The sequence below is a fragment of the Neopelma chrysocephalum genome, unplaced genomic scaffold (assembly GCF_003984885.1).
Source record: "Neopelma chrysocephalum unplaced genomic scaffold, ASM398488v2 Primary Assembly neopelma1_74, whole genome shotgun sequence".
Classification (NCBI taxonomy): domain Eukaryota; kingdom Metazoa; phylum Chordata; class Aves; order Passeriformes; family Pipridae; genus Neopelma; species Neopelma chrysocephalum.
In genome coordinates this window covers 908525-920715 of record NW_020897735.1, presented here as the reverse complement: position 1 = coordinate 920715, position 12191 = coordinate 908525, and the positions used below count along the sequence as shown (strand labels likewise).

At 52.9% G+C, this 12191-nt stretch overlaps 1 protein-coding gene across 2 annotated transcripts in view; it reads right to left on the bottom strand.

Moving 5' to 3' along the window:
* EHMT1 (euchromatic histone lysine methyltransferase 1) overlaps positions 1-10023 on the bottom strand; it is a 127109-nt gene extending 117086 nt beyond the window's left edge. The window contains exon 1 of one of the 2 annotated variants that reach the window (XM_027687555.1): positions 9935-10023. In XM_027687555.1, coding sequence (XP_027543356.1) covers positions 9935-9955 — 21 coding nt within the window. In that variant the 5' untranslated portion in view covers positions 9956-10023. Of the gene's footprint in view, positions 1-7102; positions 7234-9934 lie in introns of those variants that run through there. The other variant, XM_027687561.1, reaches the window with a different exon arrangement.
* Positions 10024-12191: the final 2168 nt, after the last annotated feature.

Genomic DNA, 12191 nt, shown 5'->3' with positions numbered 1-12191 from the left:
TCATGCTCATTCCTCATCATCCCCCGCCCTCCTCCACAGCCAAGATCACACTGGGTCGGTATTTCAACCCACACGTTGGGTGGGGACGGGGATGGGGAGGATCTGATTGTCCTGTGGGATTGGGAAATCTGTGTGTCCTGTGGGATAGGGAGGATCTGAGTGTCCTGTGGGATGGGGAGGATCTGTGTGTCCTATGGGATGGGGAGGATCTGTGTGTCCTGTGGGATAGGGAGGATCTGTATGTCCTATGGGATGAGGAGGATCTGTGTGTCCTGTGGGATGGGGAGGATCTGAGTGTCCTGTGGGATGGGGAGATCTGCGTGTCCTGTGGGATGGGGAGGATCTGTGTGTCCTGTGGGATAGGGAGGATCTGAGTGTCCTGTGGGATGGGGAGATCTGCATGTCCTGTGGGATGGGGAGGACCTGTGGGTCCTGTGTCACTGCTTGCACAGCCTGGAGCTACAGCTCCAGGCCATTCAGCATCTACACAACCTGCACCTTCTCGCTGCAAAAAGCACGAGCACCTGCAGCAGGAGGTAAAATTTGGGCCTGCTGTCACACAGGGGCAGGAGATAAATGATGTCTGTAAAGGCAGTCTGGAGGTTTGAGGAGACATCAAAGCAATGAGGTTTTAATAAAAGCCATAAACGATTAAGACCAGTGTGCTGTTATCAAGCTCGAGCTGCGTGAGAAAAGGTGCTAAACTCCCCAAAACACAAGAATATAAACAGATCAGCAGCATGAAGGGGATGTTCTGTTGGGAAGGAGACTATAAAACTCACAAAGAAAACCCAGAAAAAGAGGGGGTTAGGCACGGAGTACACTGTGACAGAAACCTGGTCTGAATCTTAAAAAAAAAACAAAAACAAAAACATGAGAAATACAACTTGCAGAGGCTGGAAAACAGCGTGGAAAGAAAAGACAGAATATGATCCCCCCTCGCTGGCCTTTCCCAACGCTGCACGCCCGAGGCTGCACTCGATTCTCACCCCGTGTATTCCCAAATTCAAGGCAGAGGAATCTTCAGCAAATGTGCTCAGAGCAGTTTGTTTGCTCACTGGTGGCATCTCCCCGTTGATGTTGATTAAAAGACAGCAAGGCTCTTCACCTCACCTCTCCACACACACAAAAGCTACAGGATCTGCCACTACAGCAAGAGTAAATATTCCATCTCATCCCATCTTTAAAGGAACAGTCATTGTTTCTCCTCAAAGTGCGGCAAAAAAACATTAAATATTCCAGACTTCGCCTCCAGGCCCTACAGGACACCTTATAAACAATCACCTTTGTGTAGTAAGGAGGCGTTAAAGCACCAATTTGAAACCATCCTAGTAAAGGGTAAAAAGCACCCTTCCCAATCCAAGGAACAAAAGGATTTCTAATGTGTGGGATTCAAGGATCCTTAACATTTAAAACACAGAGCTGATAAAAGCTATTACAAACAACTTTGCAATTAAGAGCACCCAACGTGTAGGTTACCAGTTCAGCAGTGGCACTTTCTGCAGAGCCTTCTGGCTGTTGATTTAATCTATCAAATATTAATAATGCTCTTCAATTAATAAAATATTTAGACTCCTGCTTTACACCCTCATAATCTGGAGGTTTATGTGCAAACTGGCAGGCCAACAGGATCCTGCATGGAATCACACAAACCAGCTCCCAGCCCATTGTCAATGCTTTCACCTCCCAAATACAAATATTCTCTTCCTTGCACTGACAAACCCACACTTGACAGGGTATAAATTTGCTGCCAACCCCCCTGGACATTAGAAATGCATCAAAAAAAGAAGTTGGTTTTTCAGATCCCATAAAATTCAAGCGACTTAAACACCCATTTCCTACTTAGTGCAGGTCCCAGTGACCCCCAGGCTGGAGGTGCTGCCCCTCCAGCCACCCCAAATCTTTGATTCACAGGGCAAATGGAGCCACTGGAGCCTCCAGCACCTTCCATGAGTCCCTTCCATGTGTCTGAAGCAAAACTCACCCACAGGGAATGAACTCGGGTCAAGGGCAGCCCAAAAACATGCCTTGGGTGACACCCAGGAACCAAGATCATCAGGATAGGCCAAATTAAATTACAGGGGGAAAAAAAAACCACTAAAAAATATACAGCTGCTCCCACCTGGGCTGAGCTAATCCAGCATCAAACCTGGAGTCAGTCTGGAGGTTGGGCTTGGCTTTGGAATCACAGATTTGGGACATTTGCATTCACTAGACACCAAGGAACACCACGTTTCAATAACTCCCTCCCAATCCTGCAACAGGCATACTTTCAATTCCCAAATCAACAGCTGGATGAAGCATGTAATTTTGAAACCCATTAATCCTTTCTAAGTCTTCCACCATGTGCATGTTTAATTTCCCACTTCTTGAAACAATATTATGGTTTTTGAGTGAAGCAGAGCTTCTGAATGCTCTGGGTCAGCAATATGAAACATCCCCAATTCCCACTGAAGTTGGATAAAACATTGGGGTAATTTGCCTTCTGGCTTTCAGCCTGTGGGAGAAATTACCTATTAAAACTTCCTCTGAAACTGCAAGGACTAGAAATGTGTGACTGGAAAGGAAGAAAGCAGTTCAGATGCTCAAGAAACCAGGAGCTCCTGCTTAAAAATGAAAAGAAGGAGGGAAAAGATGTATTTCACTGCACTCAGGGCTGTACTCAAACACACCAGCAGATCATGGCCAAGAGTCCCAGGGACCAGGGCTCCCTTTTGCAAGTCAACAGGTTCAAATCCTTCTGTGCACATCTGCACTTGAGCTCTAAAATGAACTAAAAATCTGAGGGAGTACTCTGAACGAGTTCTAACACAGCCAAGGCCCAAGCACAGGCTGCTGCAGTTTGGACACCTGGGCTGTAATTCCCTCTCTGTGGAGGTGCCCGTGCCCTCATTCCATGCTCCCTTCAGGAGATGGCTCAGGCCATCGGATTCATCCTGGCTGCCCTCCTTTCTCAGCAGCAATAAGCACCACGTTCCTGTCCTTTCTAGCCAGGAGAGCAGCAGGAGCAGGCACGTTTTGCTGCAGCATCCCAAGGCTCCTGGATTGGATCTCACCCTTTGCCCCACACTACAGGGAATGAGCACCACTGATCTCCACTCCCCTCAGCCCCCCGCTCTCTGCTGGGGCTGTGAAGGTTGTACAAGCCCACAAGCCCCTCCTGGGGCAGGTACTGGCCCAGCTGACCCAGGGGCACATAATCACCATCATTATTTTTATCCCCGTTCGCACAATTTTACATTTCCCTGTAACAAACGGGCTCAGTCACTCACCTGGCTCTACTCTGAGTTTATCCATGGCAGCCTGGTTATCTTGCTCTGTATTTACTTCCTCCCCAGCTGCACCACCTGCATGTTTCCTGCCTGTCCGTGTGCTGGCTCTGCAGGATGATGATCCGTAGGCAAACACAAGTGGACCTGAATTTTCTGCTCTACCACTCACCCGCCTCCCTGTCCTGAACTGACACGGCCTCCGAGAGCTCTCCCTCGAGAAGGAGACGCTGCAAAGGATGCATTTAATATTTACCAACCCACCTCCACCCCAAAGCCAGCCCCTGCTGCACACAGATGGCTCAGCCCCACGCCAGGTGGGCTCACCTGGCTCAGGATGTGCCCGCAGGGTGTGTCAGGTTTGAACAGTGGAGCTGAATTATCCTCAATGCAAACTCGGGCACAAGGAGCTGGGACTGAAGCAGAGACAGCCAGACAATGGTGGGGATCAGGCGGGGCAAGAAGGAAACAGGAATCCTCTTGGAAGAACACTTCCTGCTTCCAAAGAGGATATGCTGGATGTCCTTGAGACTTTGCCTATGTTTAAATGAAAAAGCAGGAAAGCCTTTCTTTTTTAGAGGCAGTGATGCCACACCGAGCACTTTTACAACCCAGTTTAGTCTGGGTTTCTGCACTTCCCAGAGCCTGGCAGCCACACTGAGACAGCAAACGCTCCCATTCCCTGTTGGATTTACTTTACCACTTCAACCAGTCACCAGCCATCACCGATGGGATGTTCCTGCCCACACAGCAAGGGAGGACAGGACCCATCCCTGATTGACCTGATCCACACACAGCTGGGTGAGCCTTTCAGTGGTGACCTTTGGCTTCCAGGACAGTCAGGAAGAGGGAAATCTTCAGCAAAACGTGTCTTGAAGCACCCAAACAGAGCCATTGAAACTCTCACAGTCCTGCACAAAATATAACCCCCTCTCACCTCCTCCTTTTCTGGGACACAAAGCACAGGCACCAGCACTTTGCCAGGGAAAAGCAAGAGGAATACAACTTCCTGCCACCCACTTCTGGGGCAGAGAGGGGAAGAGACAAAGTGCCTGGCAAGATGATAAAGGGCAAGGCCATGGACTGGCATTCCAGATCAGTCCCTCATCATTCCAATATGAGAATTTGGAAGTGGGATACCCCAGGGTGCTGGTACCTCGCCCTCTCTCAGGGATGCTCGTGCCTCCAGCCCCTGGTCCAGCTGCTCCAAGGTGAGGGATCCAGCTCTACCTCCCAGCACAGCTCCAGTGGGTTCCCTCCATGGAAGAGCTGTTTGTTTTGCTTCTTGTTGTTGGGGTTTTTGCTGGTAATTGCATCTCTACCAGGGTTTGTGCTGACACAGCGCTGGTGGAGGGGAGAGCAACTGCTTTGCATTCATGGGCAGAGAACTAAGTCGGCAAAACTTCACAAACATGGACCAAGGCTCTGCTTTGGGAAGCAAAAAATAAGCTACCTTGGTCTAAAATCACCTCTAAACTAATAAAGCTATATCCAGAGCAAGGGCTTTTATTACTATTTCAGCAAAGAAAAATGAAAAATCATCATCTTCAGCCAGCATAATTATATTGGAAGAGGGGTTTTTTAAGTATAAAGCAGGCCTTTGATTTTGCCTTGACTGACAAAACGTTCTTCAGATGTTCTCTTTAGTCACATTGGCTCAGTCACATCAGCTTAACACAACTGAAGGGCACTTCTAAGGCTTCCTTAAAGCTTCACAACATTCTGTTATTATTTAAAGTTTCTCTACATGGAAGAACAGGATGAGTTCCCAAAGGGCCTTTACCAGCCCATAGCATGCGAGAATCCATGAAAAAAGTAAAATTTAGCAGCCTTTTGACACAAGGTAAAACTTTGCCCTGGCCGGGGCAGTGGTGTAGTAGAACCATGTTAACAAAGTAACCCCCATGGGGGAAGATATAAAGTCTCCTTATGGGATATTAAGTATCAGAGAGGGGAAAAAAAAAACTTCTTTCTTTGTACAGAGTTAAAATGTATTAATCTGTTACCCCAGGAGAAATTTAACACGAGTGAAACACAGGTGTGTTGTGTGTCCAGTGTGAGATGGACACACCTCGCTGTGCTCCCAATCCCGAGGGAAGGAGCTGTTCTGCAAGACACAGACCGAGACAGGATGTGAATTAAAAAGCCACAGGAAAGCAAAGCCCTCTCCTGACCCACAAGAGTGACTGAGGGAGGACAGGCTGCTGAAAGCAGCCCTGGGTTGTGAGACACCTGCCAAGCACAACGCGGGAATTGCAGCAGTGCCCTCTGTGCTGCTGCTCCAAGGCACTGCCCAGCAGCTCCTGGCTTCTCCTGTGATCCCTCCTGCACTCACCAGCCTGTGACAGCAACCTCCCTCCAGGCAGGGACAGGGAAATGCTTGGATGTGGCTGAATGTTGCCCCTTAATGGAGTGGGGAGTTCACTGAGCAGGCAAAGAGCTCCGGCCGAGCCCCAGCACCGGCTGGTGGAGGGATGAGAGCTGGGATCAAAGCCAGGGCAAAGAACTGCTCAGCCCCAGAGTCCTCACCCCAGCCTGGGGGGCTGCTGGGAGCGCAGTCCATCCCAGATCCAGCCTCACCCAGGGTGCTGAGCAGCTGGGAAATCTGTCCTGTCTGTGCTCGTCACTGCAAAGATCAAAGCTGCACCTCCAGGAAAAAAGATGCTACAGATCCGAACAGAGAGGAGGGGGAAGCGATGAAAAATGCAGTGTGGCTCTGAAGAGAACCACTTCATTCAAAGCCACACACGTAACTCTTCCTGCACCAGCCTCCCTGGGGTTACCTCGAGCCCCAGGAAAAACAGTGTGGCCTGAACCCTCCTTTTTCAAACTCACACCAAACAAGCATTTTGGGAAGCACACAAACACAAGGGCAGCTGATTTTCTTCACCAAACTGATGCAAACTGGAGGAGCAGCATCAAAACCACTGAACATGCATGATCATAAAACTGGCTGAGTGAGGCTCAGCTCCTTAAAACTCAATTCCTTAAAGTTTAAACTTTATTACAGCAGGTCTAAAAGAGGCAAAAGTCCCAAACTGGACTGGATATAAGACCCCTGCTAAAGAAAATGAACAGCAAAACCAGACTTTTTGGCAGCATCCTGGTTACTGCACCTCAGGACTGCAGCACAACCCTTCCCCAAACACGGAGATCACCTGGGGCAGGTAACCAGAAGAGAATGACCACTGAAGTTCACAGCTCAGGACTGAGAGAGAGATTTTCCCTCACCCATCAACACCAAGATCTGGCAAGAAGCTGTTCTAGACTGGGAGTTTTTGTCTGGAGTTCAGTGACTGCCAGCAGGGTTGTCTACAGGTGGGGTGGGCACTCCCTGCAGACACACAGGCAGCACTTTTCCAGCCTGCCCACTCCCTCCCAGCTCTTTGCTGGGAGCAAGTATCTCCTCCCAAAAACACGCCTCTGCACCTCCCCTGGCCAAGTGAAATAACTCCCTCTTGCACATGGCAGGACACCATGGATGTGGGATGTTGGTCCTTGCTCTCCCACACCAGCACAGGGGAAGCAAAGAGCTTCTCCTCCAGTCCTCACATTCCAGGCTGTTTGATACCAACTTCCTCCCCTCTGGCCTCACAGGGGTAGAAGCAAAGGCAGATCTGGCCTCAGATATATGAGTTCATGGGGGAGGGGAGGAATTAAACTCCAAATGAGTCACTGTTCCCTCCCCATAATCCACAGCAACATCTGTGGATATTATGCCTGATTCTAAGAGCAGTGGTTCTTAATGCTCTGCACACAGGGCAAAGCCAGCCAGGACTCCTGGGAGATGCTTCCCAAAATAAAAGGTGTGTGTCAGGAGTGATAAGACTGACCTGTGCATGAGGAGTTGATGAGTTATGAGCCAGCTCCTGCCCCAGTTACAGCCATGAAAGCAAACCTGGACCGTGGAGTCACAGGAGCACCCGAGGGCCGATTCCTCTATCACAAAATCAACACCTGATCCCCTTCAAAAGTACAAAGAAAAGGCAGCAGGATCAGGCCAATTCTGACAGAACAGAAAGCACAAGGGAAGCCTTGGATGCACCTCCCACCCAGGATGAGGGGAATGCTGTCTGAGAAATAAATTCAAGCTGCCTGCAGCACTTGCAGAGAACTCCTGGTGCCACAAACTTCACCTCACAGAGAGCAGACATTCCCTGCCACAGCACAACCCTCTGAACACAGCACTGCAGAGAGAGAGCTGGGAAAGGCAGCAGCCAACCTGTCACCCCCGAGCAGATGGAGGTGACACACCTTGTCACTGCACCTGGCCACAGTCACAGGGCATCCAGCCTTTGTACACAAGTGCACACCTGTACTATGGTCTGTGTGTGCACACCTGAATTATGGTCTGTGTGTGCACACCTGTACTATGGTCTGTGTGTGCTCACCTGTACTATGGTCTCTGTGTGTGCACACCTGTACTATGGTCTGTGTGTGCACACCTGTACTATGGTCTCTGTGTGTGCACACCTGTACTATGGTCTCTGTATGATGTACACCTGTATTATAGTCTGTGTATAATGCACACCTCTGTTATAGTCTGTGTAGAACTGCACATCTATGTCACTGTACATCTATACTACAGTCTCTGTATGATGTACATCTGTATTATAGTCCCTGTGCGATGCACACCTGTATCACAGTCTGTGCATGAAGCACACCTGAATTATAGCCTTTGTATGATGTACACATGTATTACAGTATATCATGCACACCTGTATCACTGTCTGTATATGATACACACCTGTATTATAATGTGTACATGAGTGCAGACCAGCATTCACCTATATATGAGTGCACACCTATATTACAGTCTGTGTATGAGGCACACCTGTATTATAATCTATAATGCACACCTCTATGACAGTCTGTGTATGAAGCACACCTGAATTATAGTCTTTGTATGATGTACACCTGTATTATATTATATGATGCACACCTGTATCATAGTCTGTGTATGAAGTTCACCTGTATTATAGTCTCTGTATGATGCACACCTGTATCACAATCTGTGTGTGATGTACACCTGAATCACAGTCTCTGTATGATGCACACCTGTATTATATCTGTGTATGATGCACACCTGTATGACAGTCTGTGTATGAAGCACACCTGAATTACAGCCTTTGTATGAGGTACATGTGTATTATAGTACATGATGCACACCTCTATAATGGTCCATGTATGATGCACACCTGTATTATAGTCTCTGTATGAAGCACACCTGTATTATAATCTACAATGCACACCTGCATGACAGTCTGTACATGATGCACACCTGTATTATAATCTATAATGCACACCTGTATGACAGGTTGTGTATGATGCACACCTGTATTATATCTGTGTATGAAGCACACCTGAATTATAGCCTTTGTATGAGGTACATGTGTATTATAGTATATGATGCACACCTCTATAATGGTCTATGCATGGAGCACACCTGTATCACAGTCTGTGAACGATGCACAGCTGTATTATATCTGTGTGTGAAGCACACCTGTATGACAGGCTGTACATGAAGCACACCTGTATCACAGGCTGTACACGAAGCACACCTGTATGACAGTCTGTACATGAAGCACACCTGTATCACAGGCTGTATACGATGCACACCTGTGTCACCACCTCGTCGCTCTCGCTGTGCCCGAGGGTTCACAGCCAGCAGCTGCAATCCAGTGCTCACCTGAGGGCACAGACTTACAAGAAGTTTATATTCCCTAGCAAAACCAGGCAGCAGTTTGAGCCTGGCAAAAGCAGCCGGTGCTGCAGCCCCAGGTGTCCTCACATCCCTCTGGGAGACTGGGATCCATGTCCGTGTCCAGTGGGAACAACCTGCCCAGAGCAGCTGTGGCTGCCCCATCCCTGGAAGTGTCCAAGGCCAGGTCGGACGGGGCTGGAAGCAACCTGGCCTAGTGGAAGGTGTTCCTGGCAGGAGGTGCAACTGGATGATCCTTAAACCCCTTCCATAACTCTACGATTCTGTGCGCGCGGTGCGGCGGGGCAGCCCCGGCCCGGTTGGGAGCGCCCAGGCGCGTCCTCCCGGCTCAGCGGAAACCCCAAATGAGCAGTGAGTTGGGAGGCAGCGGGTGCCGGGAGCAGCAGCTCCCGATCCCGGCTCTCCCGGGATGAGCAGCTCCCGGTCCCTGCTCGGAGCTCCCCCGCCCCGCGGGCCCGGGACCCTGCATGGTTCCCGCCCGCCGCCGCCCCGGACCCTGCATGGCTCATAGCGCCGGCCCGCCCGCCGCCGCCGCCGCCGCCGCGCCCGGCGGGGCCCCGGACTCTGCATGGAGCCGCGCCAGCACCGCCCCGCCGCATGGGGCGGCCCCGGAACATGGATGGCGCCGCCGCCGCTCCCCCCTCCCGCCTCCGCCACACGCACCCGCTCCCACTGGGGCGAGCCCCGGAATCTGTATGGCACATACCACTGACTCGCCGTGGAGGGGTGTAACTTATACAGAGTCCCGGGCCCCCCTACACACAATGGCAGCAGCTCCCACATTCTTCCCCTCAGAGGAGTTGGACTGAACCATGGGGCGGCGGGGGCACGGCCCCCCTCCCGGCCCCCGACAGAACCCGCCTGGCCCTGGGCGATACCACTCCACGCTCCCCCATCTTCCTTCCCCCCGCCCGGGCAGATGGACGGCGCCGCTCTCACTCACCTCGGCATCCACTGTGGCCATGGCCGGAGCCCCGGAGCGCAGCCCCGCCCCCCCCGCGGCTCCTCACGCCTTGGCTCCGCCCCTCGCCCCTCATTCTTCTCAATGGAGACGCTCGGCCTGGCACGGCGCATGCGCGCGGCAGCATGGCGGCCCCCAGGGGCGCGCGGGCCGTACGGTGTCATGGCGGCGCCCATGGGGAGGCGCCGTACGGGCGGTGGGGTGACACGGGGACAGGGGTGGGATGGGGACGGACCCCTCCAAACCGGCACCCCCGCACCGCGGCGCGGCACCAGCAGCTCTCGAGACCCCACGGCAGGGGGGGAAGAGCAGCCGCCGTTCCCAGCTGAGCACAGAATGAGCTCCCCGAGCTTCCAGCAGCACTTGGCCAAAAATCCTGCACAAAACCCCTGCAAGGCCTCAGAAAGAGTCAAAAAAGCCCCTCCGTCCTCCTGCCAAAAAGTTAAACCATTGAAAATCATCTTCTTTTGTCTCTTCTCCCATTTTGGGGTTATTTTCCCACTTTGGGTTATTTTCAGCCCAGCTCATGGAAGATCTTTGGTGTCTGCCTCATCTTAAGACAGGGATGTGGCAGAAGAAGAGGCTCGACCTGGTCCTGCCCCATAGAGGGGTCATTTCCAGCCCTTTCCCTCCCTTTCCCACACCCCAAGCACCCACAAGAGCTTCAACCCTCCCAGACCCCACAGGGCCCCTCCCAACGCCCAGGCCCTAAATCCGTGACTGTAAAACAATTATCCCTTTTACAGCTCTCCAGCAAAGCAGAAAATAGCAGGGAGATAAACACTTCCAAGGGCTCCTCAGCCCCACAGCTGCATCAGAAACCACCCAGGGAAATCACACCAGCCCCAGAGAGACACAGGGACAGGCAGGTACCTCTGCACCAACCTCCTGGGCAGGGGAATCCTTGTTTCTTAGAGGGAAACAGGAGCCTTTAAGTGCCCTGACATCAATTTACACATTCATTACCACCTCTCTGGAGGAACAAACTCCCTCCCTGGGTCCTCAGGCTGGTTTCCTGCAACCCCACCTCACTCCTCTCAGTGGGCAGAGAGACAGTTCTGTCACAGCCTCCTCCCGAGGGGCAGCTCCGATCTCTGCTCGGGGTGAGCAGGGGCAGGACCAAGGGAACGGCTGGAGCTGTGTCAGGGCAGGGTCAGGTTGGATCTCAGGAAAAGGTTCTTCCCCCAGAGCACTGAACGGGCTCCCCAGGGCAGTGGGCACAGCCCCAAGGCTGCCAGAGCTCCAGGAGAGTTTGGACAACGCTCTGAGGGACAGAGTGGGATTGTTGGGGTGTCTGTGCAGGGCCAGGGACTGGACAGTCCTTGTGGGTCCCTTCCTCCTCAGAATATTCTTGTTTTGCTTCACAGTGAGACCCTCACGCTGCAGAGGGGACACGTTCTCCAGAACTTCTGTCAGGTGCCAGGGTCACATCTGGGGTTATCCTGCTCCCATCCAACACCTTCACCCCACGGTCCCTCCTGTCCTGGCTGTGCCAGCCCTGGAGCCGTCGCTGTATCAGACGATGCTCTGACTGACACCAGGGGGGTTACGCTGGCGGAGCTCAGGAAGGAGCAGAGATGCCCACGGTGCCCGCACAGAGCGCGGTAACCCGGGCTTTGGGACAATTTGTGACAGCAAAGCGCCGCCGCGCTGCCGGAGCATCCCCGGCGGGGACCAGCACGGGCCGTGTGCTCCCATCGCTCACCCCAGACCGGGACCCCCGGAGCTCGCAGACCCCCCGGGGGTGTCGATGGAGGTATTTGTGTGTCTGTCTGAGAGCCCCCCGTGTGCTCCAGAAGCCCCTCAGCGCCTCGGGGGAGCCCCCAGGACCCAGCGAGCGGCCTCGGGGCCGGTCCGGGCGGGGAAGGAGCAGCAACCGCTCCCGCCCGGCAGCGCCGCGGTCAAAATAAGAGTCCCCGGGCCGGGGGACCCGCCCCCCGCCCGCCCCATCCCCTCGGAGCAGCCTCTCCCCCAGTTTGGCGGCGGCAGCTAATTAATTCATTAATTAACTAACTAACTAACCCCCCCAGAGAACCCCCGCGCACCGGCAGCCCCGGCAGGGCCGTGGCAGCGTCCCCGCGGAGCCCCCGCCGCGGTGCCTCGCGGTGTGTGGGGACACGGAGCGGCCCCGGGGGTCTCCCCGCTCTCGGATGAGCCGCGGAGGGAGGGGGTGGTGGGGTGCGTGTCCTTCCCCTGGGATCCTCCAGGGATGGGGTGACTCCAGGGATGGTGGTCCCTG